Source organism: Macrobrachium nipponense, chromosome 34 (genome assembly GCF_015104395.2).
Source record: "Macrobrachium nipponense isolate FS-2020 chromosome 34, ASM1510439v2, whole genome shotgun sequence".
NCBI classification, from domain to species: Eukaryota; Metazoa; Arthropoda; class Malacostraca; order Decapoda; family Palaemonidae; genus Macrobrachium; species Macrobrachium nipponense.
This window is the reverse complement of record NC_061095.1, coordinates 55,545,945-55,561,092: the sequence shown is the minus strand read 5'-3', so window position 1 is coordinate 55,561,092 and position 15,148 is coordinate 55,545,945. Positions and strand designations below refer to the sequence as shown.

The 15,148-nt window shown below is 47.2% G+C and overlaps 1 protein-coding gene across 1 annotated transcript in view; it reads left to right on the top strand.

The window, feature by feature from the left end:
* Positions 1–14,823, top strand: part of LOC135208105 (protein smoothened-like) — a 29,252-nt gene extending 14,429 nt beyond the window's left edge. The window contains exon 5 of the mRNA XM_064240253.1: positions 14,572–14,823. Within this exon, the coding sequence (XP_064096323.1) occupies positions 14,572–14,808 (237 nt within the window). The 3' untranslated portion in view covers positions 14,809–14,823. The remainder of the gene's footprint in view (positions 1–14,571) is intronic.
* Positions 14,824–15,148: the final 325 nt, after the last annotated feature.

Sequence of the window (15,148 nt, the reverse complement as noted above, 5' to 3'; positions counted from 1 at the left end):
TTGAACATACTCACCTGGTAGTTATATATAAATTAAATTCCCACCCTACCTCCCCTCTAGAGACTATGGGCATGGAAGATCTGAGGAATAGTTGGAACGGTTCTACGTACCTGGGTAGAGGGCGCACAGGTGGTGCACCTGACTACCCAATTGGCGATTGCCGTGAGTTTTGAATTTCTGCCCTGACGTCAGGGACGTAAGCTATATATATAACTACCAGGTGAGTATGTTTCAAAAATTTATTTTATCATGAAAATAACATTTTAATGATAAAATAAGGTTTCACATATACTTACCAAACAATTACATAATCAGAGCCCTCCCGCCTCCCCACAGATGGACGTTGCGGCTCAACGAATTGAAGTCTAAAGCTCAGCAGTACCAGGTATTCCCGAAAGTGGGCGGGATCTGTATCACCTGCACAAACAATGGCAGCGCTGCTACCACCGCCATGAACTTGAATTTTCAACTGCCAGGTAAGAAAGCGTACAGCTAATGTAATTGTTTGGTAAGTATATGTGAAACCTTATTTGTTCCGATACGTAATACAAACCCTCGGTCCTTTAACAATAGGAAGGTAACTAGCGGCAGCTGGGACGGTCGTAAGCTTCGAACAAGAGTGGGAACGGTAGTTAACTGCTTGTTCCGATTGTGCGCGCGCCCCGCGCGCCCCCCCCCCCCCCCTCCGAGAGGTGAAGAATCACTTTTGCTTTCAGCCGCGGGTGTGAAGGACGTGTTCGTCATCGCTCTCTGCCCGCTTCATCGTCGTATGCTTTGTTTATATTGTGTTTTCTACTAATGGTTTGTTTGACTTGAAAATGAAACTGTAAGTACACTGTTTTCATTTTCATTACTTAATTATGAGCCAACATGGAGCTATCGCCGTAGATGCGGCGATTTCCGCTCTTTTCATGAAATTGATACCCTTGAATTATGTCTCGGTGCCGAGGGCGGGCGCGCTCGCCCCGAGTCATGTATTTTGGGCGAAAGTGTGTAATTGAAGGATGTAAGTACTCTTTTCATTATATTTTGCCCTGTGCGTTCGTTGCCGAGAGCGTGATTGCGCTCGGCACGAGCCTCTTATTTTTATGGATAGAATGCATTTATGAAAGTGGATGCGCAATGCAGTATTCTTTTCATTTTCATTTATTAATTGCATCAATTTAATTTTGGATCAATTTCCGCTCTTACCCGGGAATTGATCCTTACGATTTATTTTCTGTGAAAGTGAAATCGCAAGTGCAGTATTCTGTTTCATTTTCATATATTTTTTATGATAGCATCATATTATTATGGATCAAGTTTCCCCTCTTACCCGGGAATTGATCTTTCCCCCTTTAAGTTCTATGAAGTGAATCGCAAGTGCAGTATTCTGTTTCATTTTCATATTACTTTTCACTGCTGTGCGGGGGTAGAGGAAGCGAAGGTCTGCCGGGAAGTCGTCGGAAAGCTCTCCCAGCGACTCCCTTGGTATCCGATTCTTCGTCTTCTTTCCTGACCCCCGCTCAGCTTCCTCATTGTATTTTGTATTTGGGGTCTTCCTTGCGTTCGGGGTGGGGCATGTCTCCCCCCCGTGCGTGAGGGAACCCCTCTTACTAATCTGTCTGTGCTACCACAGGTGCTACATCCGTGGGAGACGACCTTGGACAGGTATGGACCACTGCGGCTGCAGGGCGTGCCTAGCATCCACGATCTGCTGCAGCGTCTAGCGAGGTCTGGGGCGGTGACCTTGGCACGGTCTACACTACAACCTCCACGGCCGCTTATGCTGCTTCCCCCCGCTGGTCTACACTCCCCATGCTGTGTCGGTGACGCCGTCTGCCGCTACTAGGGCCGGTCGACGCCGTACCGAGGGGGGTATGCCGCCGCCGCCTGTGTTTTCTTGTTGCCTGCCCCAGACTTCCGCTATTCCAGCAGCTCGCCCCTGGACCGGCCGCCAGTACCCAGGTTCCCGCTGGCTGCCGATGACTACGAGGCGATGGCTGGACCTGCCGTACCTGCCGCTGATGTTGTTGCTGGTCCAGCCGCTCGCGCCGCTCCTGTGAGGCGTGCTGTGCGTGACGCTCCTGCTGTTGCTGGTCCTGCCGCTCCTGCCGTGCCTGCCCCTGCCCACGTCGTGTCGCGTCATGGAAGTGCTGCCCCGGACTCAGGTCTTTCCGGACAGGTTCAGTCGGGGCGTGTTGCTTCGGCAATTGGCCTGGCTCCTCCGTGGATGGAAGACCTGACGTCCGTCCTGAGAGACCTGACGAAGAAGAGGAAGGTGTCGTCATCTTCATCGTCTTCTTCGTCGTCTGCTGCCGCCTCTCCCCCCTCTCCCCCTTCGACTTCTAAGGCTTCCAAGCCGAAGAAGAAGAAGGCTGCCTCCTCCCCCCCTAAGAAGGCTCCTTCGGGACCTGCGAAGGGCCCGTCTCACTCCGGTGTGACGGGGGTTTTTTTTTCTTCTGCTGTCCTCCTGCTCCTTCGGGAGCGGGGCCCGTCTCCCCTTCCGTAAGGAAGAGATAGACGGGGACCAGAGGAGTATCGGTTAGCACTGGTACTTCCTCGCCTGGTGCTAGCGGCGATGCCGCTACGCCAAGTTCCGGCTCGGTCTCCTCGTTTCGCGTGGGAGAATCCCCGAGTGTACGCTCTCCCTCGGGAGACCGTGCAGCCAAAGTTTCGGCGCCAGAGTTTGCTCGGCGCCAAGACCGCGGCACGGAGCAGAAGGCTGGTGAGAGCCGCTCAGGTGACTCTTGCCAGGCCAGCGGCCGCTCTCGCAGCGACCAGCTGGTAACCCGGGTTTCCCCCCTAAGAAGACTCCTTCGGGAACTTCTAAGGGCTCGTTCCACGCCGTGGGACGGGGGGGTTCTTCTGCCGGTCCTCCTGCTCTTTCGGGAACAGGGTCCGTCTCCTCTTCCACAAGGAAGAAGAAGACGGGGACCAGAGGCGTACCGACTACCACCGGTACGTTCCTCGCCTGTGTTTTGCGGCGCTGCCGCTACGCCAGGTTCCGGCTCGGTCTCTCGTTCGCGAGAAGTTCCGAGTATACGATCTCCCGCGGGAGAGCGTATAGCCAAATTTTGGCGCCAGAGTTCGCTCGGCGCCAGGACCGCGGCACGGAGCAGAAGCTGGTGAGAGCCGCTCATGTGACTCTCGCCAGGCCAGCGGCCGCTCTCGCAGCAACCAGCTGGTAACCCTGGTAGACGTGACGGTCTCTGACCAGCCACGGGCTGAGGCTGAATAGGTCCCCCCCCGACCATCGGTACCAGCCTTGGCTGGTACCAGCGGTTTGACGCGCCTTGAGGACGCTCACCGGTCTCACCGCGAAAACGAGCTCTGCAAGTCACAGGGACCGCGCGGATAGGGCGACCAGCAGCAGCTCGTCTGACGCACGGGACCGGGGTCGACATGCTCAGTCGAGCCGCTCGCCACAGGTGAGCGGTACGGCCAGGCCTGCAGATCGATCCCCACCGAGGGTTGGTGATCGGCTGCAGCCCCCCACGTACGCTGGTCCTGCCAGCGAGCGGGGGGGGAGCGTCAGGTCTGTCTCTCCACTACCTTAAACTTCCTCGGGGTATGCCGGGAAGAGCGAGGTAGCTAGGAGTGATCGTGAGAGGTGCGCCGCTCATGATCCCGTCACGACGCCGCACGTGCCACGTATGGTCTTAGGACCAGCCAGGACGTACGCGCAAGTGATTGGAGGCAACCGTCAGGGGGGGGAGGGGGTAGCGCCAGGTCTGTCTCCGATACCTTCAACTTCCTTGGCATACGCCGGGAAGAGCGAGGTGTATAGGAGTGATCGTGAGAGATGCGCCGCTCACGATCCCATCACGACGCCGCACGTGCCAGGTATGGTCTTTGGACCAGCCAGGACGTACACGCAAGTGATTGGAGGCAACCGTCAGGGATCTGTTGCTGGTCCTTCTTCTGAAGGAGGAGGGTCTTGGGAGCTGCTCTTGTTGGAGGGACTGGACGGTCCTACTCCTCAAGACGCTGTAACTTCCGAGATTCAGAGTAACTTTGCCCAGGTTATTGCACTGATTCGTCAGCACAACGACCTGGGGAGAGGATCGCCGCTCCACGGCTCAAGTCGTTCTCGAGCCCGAGTAGGGAACCAGACTGACGGTGGGCTTGCCGCGAGAAGAGCTTCTCGACTCGGTTCTGAACCAGGAGAGCCTCTCGTCTCCGGACGAGAAGGCTCGCTCAGGTCTAGCCGGTCAGGCAAGCTACTTCCCCTCCTCTGCCGCGACAGCGGCGTTTTTTCGGAGTATTGCAGCTCTTCTTCCCTCCTCTCTCTCTCTCTCTCTCTCTCTCTCTCTCTCTCTCTCTCTCTCTCTCTCTCTCTCTCTCTCACGTCCTCTTGAGAGGTTTCGATCTCGACGAGGACTGGAATGAGTCAGAGGATGGTTTCGGCTCTCCTGTCAGGTGTCGATCAGCCCCACCCAGACGAAGTTCACAGTGGTGGCAGATGCTTACCTACAGCACGAGTTCGTGACCCTCCTCGGGGGGAGGGGGGTGGGAGGAAGGCCATCGCCACAAGGTGATGACTGCTCCTACTCTCGTCTCCAAATGCTAGTACCGCTGGAAGGGCGAGCAATATCCTTTTCCTTCCCCATTCCCTCTCTCCTTACGGCTACGAGGGAAAGGGGTAGGATCCTACAGACTTCTCTGTAGGATCCCACGATTGGGGACTGCGCTACCGGGGAGACCTTCGGGTCCTACCTGACATAACCCCGGTCGTGGAGGAGGGACCCTGCACCATCTCCGATTTCTACGGGAATCGAGAGGACAACCAACCGATATTCGTTTAACGAATCCGGTGGGGGTTTCGCTGGCTGCTTAGAATTCTGCAGAATTTCTAGCACACATGGCGAGACCACTGTCCAAGGGAGTTAGACGAGTATTCCCGATAATTGTTACCACGATAATCGGGGATCTCGCCGAATGCTCGAATTCCTGGAGTTCTTAGCGTTGGAAGAAGACTGTCGCCAAAGGAAGATATCTCACAGTGGCGGCCAGCCCTGGATTAGAGAGAACGGACGGGAATATCCAGTTTGGCTTGAATTTTCGTCTTCGTTATTCTGTGCACCATTGAAGCTTTCCTTCGGGGAAGACTTCTCCTTCTCTCTCTTTCTTAGAGATCGAAGGCGGTCGATCTCCAATCCTTATTTTGTTTTCTTGAAGGGAAAGAATTTAAGATGGAGATCGTTGTTCAGAATCCTACAAATATACTACGTATATTAACCTCGCGACATGATTCTGCTGAGCAGTTGAATAGTCCGAGGGGTAGGCGCATATCCTGGTTACTCTACGGATTGCGACGTAGACGAGAAGTATTCTAATTGAACTGCAACTCGGGGTTGCCTGCAACCTCCCTGGAGTTTCCAGTTTCAATTTTATATACTTATGGTGTTGTCACAACAACACCATTTAAGCTTTTATATTTACCGAAATTCGTTTCGCATAAATATAATTGCTCGAGCATATCTTTTTATGCTCGGTGGTTCTAGCCGAACGCATTCCTTTGTGGAAAGGATTACTTGGCAACTCAGGATGACGAGTCAGCGACAACTACTGCGTATTGAATTGCCCGAGGCATTTCAGTACCAGCTGGCGCTTCGAGATGCACGGTTGGTTATGTCTTTCTCACTTGCTTTGATTGAATACCAACCGTATCTCTGCCCAACAATCACGGACTTAAGTCTCTGATTAACGGGGATTCTCGCATACATGATGACCATCTACTGCTGTGACACTAGTATTCATCGTCTTCGGTATTGCGAGAATTTAAAACAGAGATATCTATTCGACTCTCATCTTTCTGTTTACCGCACGGTAACAGAATTCTGTAATAGTCTCTTGCTGCATCGTATAGCGATAATGCGAATGATTTTTGCGGAATCTGAGTTTGTCCTCAAAATATCTCGTATTCGGAGGTGTGCAATTGTTCATTGTCCACCCCGGATTAGCAGATGTATTGAAAGACATCGCCTACTCCCACACCTGCCAGCTCTACTTCCAAACGTTCAGCCCATGAGAAGCAGTTCTTCAAGCGGCTCTCCCCTGTGTTTCATTACTGAAGAACGCCCCGCTTTCATTGCACACCGGACAGCAATGAAACATGGCGGTTTAGCGTTTTCAGTCATTTGTAAGCACAGGTTCAGAATCTTGAGATTCCTTCTCTCGATTCAGCTGGAAGACGTAGGTTGCATTCATTGCCTACCTTCGTCTTCAACGTCACATAGTGTTGTTTCTCCTTAAGCTGAGATTCAACGTCTATGAGATTATCTTGCCATCAGGGACCTCGGTCTTTTGAAGGCAATTGACTTTCGCCTTTTGAGCTTATGCATTAAGAGAATCATCACCGCGCCGTCCGGCATCGGTGACTAACAAATATATTATTTGTTTGGTCTCTCAGCATAACTCTTTAAGGGCGAAGGTCACGTGACTTACCCGGATGCTTGGACAACTTGCCTCTACTCTACCGATTCCGAACCAGTCAGTCGGCAGCTGTCAGAGCGCCCGAGTCAGTTACGAACTATGCTGTGGACTTAGTTCGGTTGTTCCAGAGCAATCATTACTTCGTCTTAATAGCTTGTCAGTATGAGTACTGTACAAATAACCAAAGTCGAGAGGGAGGGATAGGTCATACGACTATTCCCTTCTTTTCGTCTTAGGTAACTGCATGACTTTTCTTGCGAAGTCAAGCACAAGGGGATGGGGATTTGTGACGCTCGATTTCGTACCGATCTTCGTAGCGAAGACTCAGAACCCTTCGGTAACTGACGATTGGTTCGAGTCCTTCACAATACCCTCCCTAATGGACTTCACCGCCTCCGATACGAAGGCTATGCTGCTTTGTCCTGTGAAGGCGCGACGGAGCTGTCTGAAGAAACTTGACACCCAGGATGAGTGTGGACACCTCTTCATCATTCTCTCGCGTTCCGCAAGAACTTCTCCATGGCGCAGGTAGTGAAGGCAGGGGCCTGGTCCAACCGGACCGCATGCACCTCCTACCTTCGGGATATTGCCCACAGGTCCTTGGATCTTTTTCCTTGGGAACCGTGGTGGTTGCTCAACACGTTGTGTAGTTAACCCAGACCCTTGCAGGCTGAACAGCATCGAGTCCTGGTGTGACCGTAAGAATGGATGAGTGAATGAGAGTGTGACTGGCTCCTCTTCCCATCTTTTTCTCCCCTCTACCTCTGGGTAGAGGGACACGGTCGTCACCCTGCTGGGTAAGGACGAGATGCAGGTGAGCTACTCAATAGAGCACCATTTTTAATAATATATATAATTTTTTAAAGAAAATGTTCTCATTTCAATAATATATTTAATTTCTTTAGCTTCTATCTGTCTTAACCCTTAAGAGCCAGGCTAAAATATCAATATGCAGCACCCCAGGTCGGGTAAACTTTTAGGTCAGGCAATTTAAGAAAAAATTACGTCAATGGAAAGAGGATGATATACAAATGCACCAGGTGTAAGAAAAAAATTATACAAAAATTTTACGTACCTTCCGTGAGTTGAAAATGGCTATTTATAGTCCCTTGTGGGGCCTCTTTTACAAGACAATTTTTACTAAGTTATACAAGTTTTTTTTAATAAATAAATTTATTTTATTTTGTAAAATTATAATTACAGCTTATACAATATCAAAAACAGATAAGAACTATAAAATCATTAACAAATTCTGAGTATATTTGTTTTAAAATATTTACATAAATTTACTTTTTATTGTAGTGTCTTACCGAACAATTATAGAGCCGTGATTTCCACGAGCGGCAGGATACTAAATTCAAATTTAGCGCGTCGGCGTCGTCCAACCACTGGTGGTGATGACGTCATCTCCCTCCACTCGCGGGAGAACCAGTACAACTGCCCAGGTGAATACAATTCTTTTCCTGCGGCGTCCGTGAACATCGGTGGTCGGTGCGGTTGGATGACTTTGCTTCGCTTTTTTCTTGTGGATTTGATCTTCGGAATTGGTGAAGTACTCTTTTTTGGCGTTGTTGTTAGTTTGCTTTTTATTTAGGCGTTGCCATGTCGGATTCTAGTCCGTCGGGAGTTAGGTTTTGCATCTCAGGATGTAAAACTAGATTATCCAAGTTAGAGTATGATTCTCACACTAAATGTGTTAAGTGTAGGGGACAGGTTTGTTCAGCAGATCGAACATGTAACGAGTGTAGTGATTGGACTGATTCTCAATGGAAGTTTTTTTTAGTTCATACTCGAGAAATTAGCTAAGACAGAATTAGAAAAGCAGCGCTTAGGGAAAGTAGACTTAGCTCTGCTTCGTCTTGCGATGCATCTGTTCCTTCTGTTTCTCCTCAAATTGTTATGTCTCCTTTAACTACACCTCCTATTCCTCCTACTAATCCCACTTCTCCGGCTTCCCGTGTAGTTTCTTCCGACACCATTGCCAGTCTGGAATCGAGGTTAGATCAGAATTTTCGGTACTAGCGAATACGTTTTGCAACTTGGTAATTCAGTTTAAGACGTTTTTGGAGAAAGCGGCAGGTAAAGAGTGTAGTTGAGGGTGCGTCTGTCTGTCCTGACACGTCTCCTAGACAAAGGTCACTGTCCAGCTCCCCCGCACCGGGGAGAAGACATACCGGAAGTCCAAGGGAGTCGATCGGGATTTGCCCACAGACAGGCGCCTCTCTTGTTGAGCCTGTAAGGCTGGCTCTGTTTTGGGAGGAATGGGAAAACAGAGGAGCAGAAGCCTGGGTAGTGCAAGTACTCAAGTTCGGCTATCGTATTCCTCTCGTTTCACCTCCCTCGCTCTCACCTGTGCCAATTCCATTCCAGGCATACTCTCCGGGCTCAGACAAATTTCTGGCGCTAGCCGCAGAAGTGGAAGCGCTTGTTCTCAAAGAAGCGATAGAACAGATAGAAGGGGATTTTTCCTCCAGGATTTTACAATCGCCTTTTTGTAGTTCCCAAGTCATCAGGGGGCTGGAGGCCGGTTTTGGATGTGAGCGCCCTGAACTTGCATGTCCAGAAAACAAAATTTCATATGGAGACCACTCGGTCGGTTCTGGAGTCCATCAGACAGGGGGATTGGATGGTCTCTCTGGACATGCAAGACGCTTATTTTTCACATTCCGATACATCGCGAATCTCGGAAGTACCTGAGGTTCATGTTCGAAGGCAAGGTGTTTCAGTTTCGGGCGCTTTGCTTCGGACTAGCGACCGCTCCTCAAGTTTTCACCAGGGTTCTATCCCCGATAGGAAGCTGGCTGCACATATTAGGAGTAAGAATCTCCCTCTATCTGGACGATTGGCTTCTCCGGTCGGAATCAGAGAGTCGGTGCATGAAGGACCTTGGAACAACTCTGGATCTTGCCAGAAAGTTAGGAATTCTGGTCAACAAACAGAAGTCCCAGTTGGTTCCATCTCAGAGCATCCTTTATTTGGGGGATGATTCTGAATGCTCAAGTTTTTCGGGCTTTTCTGTCCCTGAAGAGGGTTCAAGGCTGTCTGGAGACAGTTCAGGAGTTCTTGGACAAAAAGGTAATTTGTTCTGCCAATCAGTGGATGAGGCTCCTGGGCAAATTGACGTCAGTGGAGAAATTTGTGATGTTGGGAAGACTGCACATGACCTCTGCAGTTTTTCCTGAGAGCCTCTTGGTGCAGGAAGACACAACCAACTCGATTACCTTTCCTGTCACAGATCAAATAAAAGAGGACCTAAGGTGGTGGCTCTCTCGAGCAAGGTTGGAAGAAGGGTTAGATTTACGACCCATCCTCCCGAACCTACAGTTCTTTTCCGACGCATCGGACCACAGGTTGGGAGCCCTACTGGGAAATCAAACGGACTTCAGGAGCTTGGTCGGAGAGGAGAAGAAGTTCCCACATAAATGTAAAGGAACTATTAGCAATTTTCCTGGGGCTCAGACAGTTTCGGAGCTTAGTAGAAGGTCGAGTAGTGGCAGTGCATTCCGACAACTCCAACGGCTCTCTCGTACGTGTGGAAACAGGGGGGGTGACTCAGTCTTTCTCTCTATACGAAGTAGCCAAGGATCTCCTCCTGTGGTCAAACGAAGCGAAGGTTCAGCTAGTCCCGAGATTTGTTCCGGGAAAGATGAACGTCCTGGCGGACGAGTTAAGTCGTCAACAGCAAGTGTTACCTCTGGAGTGGACTTTGGACAACAAGATTTGTCAGAAACTTTGGCGCCTTTGGGACGACCGTCAATAGACCTGTTCGCGACATCAAGGAACAACCGTCTTCCTCTCTTTTGTTCTCCAGTCCCAGATCCTCTAGCTTGGTCGGTGGTGGACGCAATGCTGTTGGATTGGTCGGGTCTGGAAGCTTATGCATTCCCTCCGTTCGGTCTAATAAGAGAGGTGCTGAACAAGTTCATGTCGCACAGCAATGTAACACTAACGTTAATCGCTCCTTTTGGCCCAGGAAAGAGTGGTTCCCGGACCTTCTCCAGTTGTTAGTAGACTTCCCCAGACTTCTTCCTCCAGAGAAGTGGCTTCTCAAACAACCTCACTTCAAGAGGTTCCACCAAAACTTGTCCGCTCTAGCTCTGACAGGGTTCAGACTGTCCGGAATCTTGTCAGAGCGAAAGGATTTTCAAGAAGAGCTGCAGAAGCTATCGCTCGTTGTAGGAGAGTCTTCTAACAAACTCTATCAAGGGAAGTGGAGAATCTTCAGAGAGTGGTGTAGAAAGTGCTAAAGTCTCTACTTCTGCGACCTCTTTAACAGAAATAGCAGATTTTTCTTCTATTTCTTAGGAACTCTAAAAGAAACTGGCTCCTTCGACGATCAGAGGATTAGAGCCATGCTCTCTTCGGTTTTTCGACATCGAGGTTTGGATATTTCCTCTAATTCAGATCTGTCGGACCTCATTAGGTCTTTCGAAACCACTAAGCTCCCGCAAGATACAGTGGCTTGGAACTTAGATGTGGTGCTTAAGTTCCTCATGGGGCCACCGTTTGAGCCTTTGAAGTCGGCTTCACTCAGGAACTTGATTAAGAAGGCACTTTTTCTTATTGCACTAGCTTCTGCTAAGCGTGTCAGCAAATTGCATGCTATAGACAAAAGAGTCGGTTTCTCTCAAGGCAATGCTGTATTTTTGGTATCTTTGACCTTTCTAGCCAAAAATGAGAATCCTTCTAATCCTTGGCCGGCCGAGGAGTTTTGTGGTAAGGAACTTATCTGATTTGGTTGGACATGAGGAGGAAGAAAGGCTCTTATGTCCAGTCAGGGCTTATTAAGCAGTATCTGTTTGCCACTAGGGTATTAGAGGACAATCTTCTAAGCTCTGGACCTCGGTTCAAAATCCCTCTCGTCCTCTTTCTAAGAATGCTATATCGTTCTTTATTAGAGAGCTTATCAGGGAAGCTCACTCGCAGTCCGAGAACGACAATCTTTTCCGTTCTGAGAGTTAAAGCTCACGAGGTTAGAGCAGTGGCAACTTCTTTAGCATTCAGAAAGAATTTATCTTTAGCTTCGATTCTTCAGAGCACGTTCTGGAGATCGAATTCGGTTTTTGTGAGTCATTATCTCAAAGAGATAGAAACGGTTTTCAAGAATTGTAAAACGTTAGGTCCGGTGGCGGTTTCTGGCATGGTGTTGGAGAAAACGGCACAGGGGTCGTCACCTCTATGCTAACTTTTCACCTTGAATAGGTTGTTGAGTTCAAGGGAAGCTGGGGGTACTGAGTACCTGGGATACTCACCAGTCTGTTAGTCAGATTTTACAATGGTTGGGTATATATGTTTTTAAATCTGGTGTTGGTGACAAATGTTTTGTATGATTGAATTTCTGGTCTTAGCCCAGGGCAAAGGGCAATCTTTGTTGTTACTATCCTCCGTCAGTCAGCCTTGACTCGCTTGAACTACGGAAGGATTCCACTCCTGTAGAGGCTAACTTTGGTCAAATTCCAATTCCTCTACAATAGTAAGAAGAGCACCGACCAGAGGCAGTAACAGTCTGCTGTAGCTCTCTTACAAGGTAAGGTACAACAGACACCTTGAGTGTTTACTGGTATTGCAATAAATGTAACCATTTAAAAATACTAGTGGTCCACTGAATCCCACCTTCCCATAAATGTGTAATCAGCTCTATAATTGTTCGGTAAGACACTACAATAAAAATGAAATTTTCATTATTAAAATGAAGTTTTATTGTATACTTACCGAACAATTATGATTATACCCACCCTCCTCCCCTTAGGTGGACGGACAGGCAGAAAGAATTGGATTCACCTGGGCAGTTGTACCTGGTTCTCCCGCGAGTGGAGGGAGATGACGTCATCACCACCAGTGTTGGCGACGCCGACGCTCTAAATTTGAATTTAGTATCCTGCCGCTCGTGGAAATCACGGCTCTATAATTGTTCGGTAAGTATACAATAAAACTTCATTTTAATAATGAAAATTTCATTTTTTTGGATTATACATGGCTTTTCTAATGTTTCTATGCACTTTTCTTTGCAAAATTACAATTATGACTGACATACTATCATAAAAGATAAGAACTAAAACCAACAGCAACCCCTTGGTATATTTATGAGCAATTATACAATAAGATGTCATGTGAGAAGTAGGCAGTACTTCCTCCCTTGAAGTCAAGATCACAACTATCTCATGAGCTGCCTGCTTCTTGATTTTAACCAGTCTAAAAGTTGCTGTTAGTGAATTTATCGGCTTTAGAAGTAATGGAAACACACTCCCACCTGATTTCTTCAAATGGATGGGGCGTAATATTAATGTTTATGAGTGGATTCATCCTGTTATTGATACTCATATGAGGGGATCCATCCGTTAATGATTAAAGAGAGATAATTTTTTATGGATTTTTCGCTATTGTGTGATGATTAAACAAATTTTTACAATTTCCATTTGGAAAGCAAATGTTTGTACTTACGACAAACTGATTAGAGCAAAAGTATATCTTAGTTTTACCAGACCACTGAGCTGATTAACAGCTCTCCTAGGGCTGGCCCGAAGGATTAGATATTTTTACATGACTAGGAATCAATTGATTACCTAGCAACGGGACCTACAGCTTATTGTGGGATCCGAACCACATTATATCGAGAAAGGTATTTCTATCACCAGAAATAAATTCCTCTGGTTCCGCGTTGGCCGGGCCGAGATTCGAACTCGTACCACAGAATTAGTAGTCGAGTGCGAAGTCCACTCGGCCAACGTGGGACTACTGATTAGAGCAAATTAGATTCGAGGAATAATTATTAAAATTATTTGAACTAATGAAATTATGATGAGTTATGTTTTAGACCACCTCAGATAGGTAGAAGGAAATGAGGATTATTTTTCCCCATTGATTGTCCTTCAACCAGTATGGACTTATCACCAGAAATACTAGAGATTATAGCAGAAGATAATAGGTGTAGCTGTTGGTGTTAAAAGGCTATTAGATGTATAGGATAGACATGATATTTTATATGTGTCAACCTGGAATTGTACACCTTTGTGCTGTTTGACCTCATCAGATAGGTTTTGATCAAAGCCCCTTAGAATATGATGTCTCTAAATGCTCCTCATTGTCACAACCAGAGTGGTTCATGTACATATTTTCTATAATGATGGACAGCTGAAGTAGTTGGCTCAATAATAGATGTAGTGGGTGACATGGATGAGAAGGTTAACCATTGAATTTGGGCCTGAAAGAATGGTTGAGATGGTGGTGTCAGGCATGTATTGCAACGGGAGTGTCCCTATCATTAGGTGGTAGTGGAACTTACCATCTTGTATTAGCTGGAAGGAGCACCACTGAAGAAGAAACCAGAATAAGTTGGATGTGGAAGAAGTTGGGATGCAAAGGAGAGGGCATCGTATGGGAGGATGGAGAGACTACATTTAAGAAGATATGAGAGACAGAGGATTTGATGAATGGAGGACACAAGATGGAAACACCTGGAAAAGGTTTGACTGCATTTAGGGATTACACTGAGGAGAAGAATAAGAATGGATAACTGCAGCAGCTGCCCAACCTGAGAGAAGCTTTTCAGGCTGTAACACTTCCTCAGATTTCTTAACTATCTCAGAATACTATAGCCTCATGCTTGGAAGCTATCCGTCTAAGTCTGAGAGGTAGAGATTCCTAGGAGGATGTAGATGCAGCAATCACAAGAACCAACAGCCTCTACTGCTCAAAATGGAGCTACGGTAATTCTGTAGTTGGTGTAGTGTGAGAGGCATTGATCCAGTTAACTCCACTATTCCAGTGATTGCAGATTCCTTCCTCTTTCTTCGATGGGTCCAAGTGACCCATGTGTCATTAGACTACTATATGTACTTCTATCGCTAGACAAAAACAGAGTTGGGGGTTACTCAGGCCCATGAATTCGGCCATATGTATCATTGATTTCTTGTTTTTATGAAACTACTTTTGTAGCTTGAAGTACAGTATCAGGATTTTAGATGTTGACCAGAAAATTACTGTGTATACTGTATTTCTGTAAGGTGCTTATGTTATACTCTTGAAATTAGTATGGTAGGGAAACAATAGATTAGGGATTGAGAAGGACTGTTAATAATTGAATGTAGTATTAACAAATATAGTGTAATATGAATTTTCAATAATACAAGTAATTATATTTTTTTGAACTTCCAGAATAGTGTCAGAGAACTGAAATTTAACACAACTGGTCAGTGTGCACCTCTGCTTGTGGCTACTGATGAAAAATCAAAGTGGTATGAAGGGGTAAAAGGCTGTGGTATTCAATGTGCGAATCCTATGTTTACACCAGAGGAGCATGAGGATCTTCATAGATTTGTTGCGATGTTAGGTGGTGTATGTTCGGCATGTGCTGCTCTCACTGTGGTAAGTTGTAGCATTACCTTGTTATGAAGACAAACCATGTCATGAAATTAATGTGTTGCTGTTTATATGAAACCCCTTGTCAGTAATTTAGTTTTTTTTTTTAGAAACCCAAACATCTTGACTTGTAAGATCTCTAATAAGGAACAGGTGAGCTCCTGTGTGTTTAACTATTCTAAGAAAATTAAGGGTCTTTGTGAAGATTCAACATGCTGGCATGGCAAAGCTTACCTGGCAGTCCTTTGTTTGTACATAAACAAGTATCAAGTGGTAGAATCTGCTAGCCTACAGGCATGCAGTTTTCAAAGGAATGAAAGCATACCGAAGAAAAATAGTTAGATATATCCAATCAACACCAGCGCAGTACACT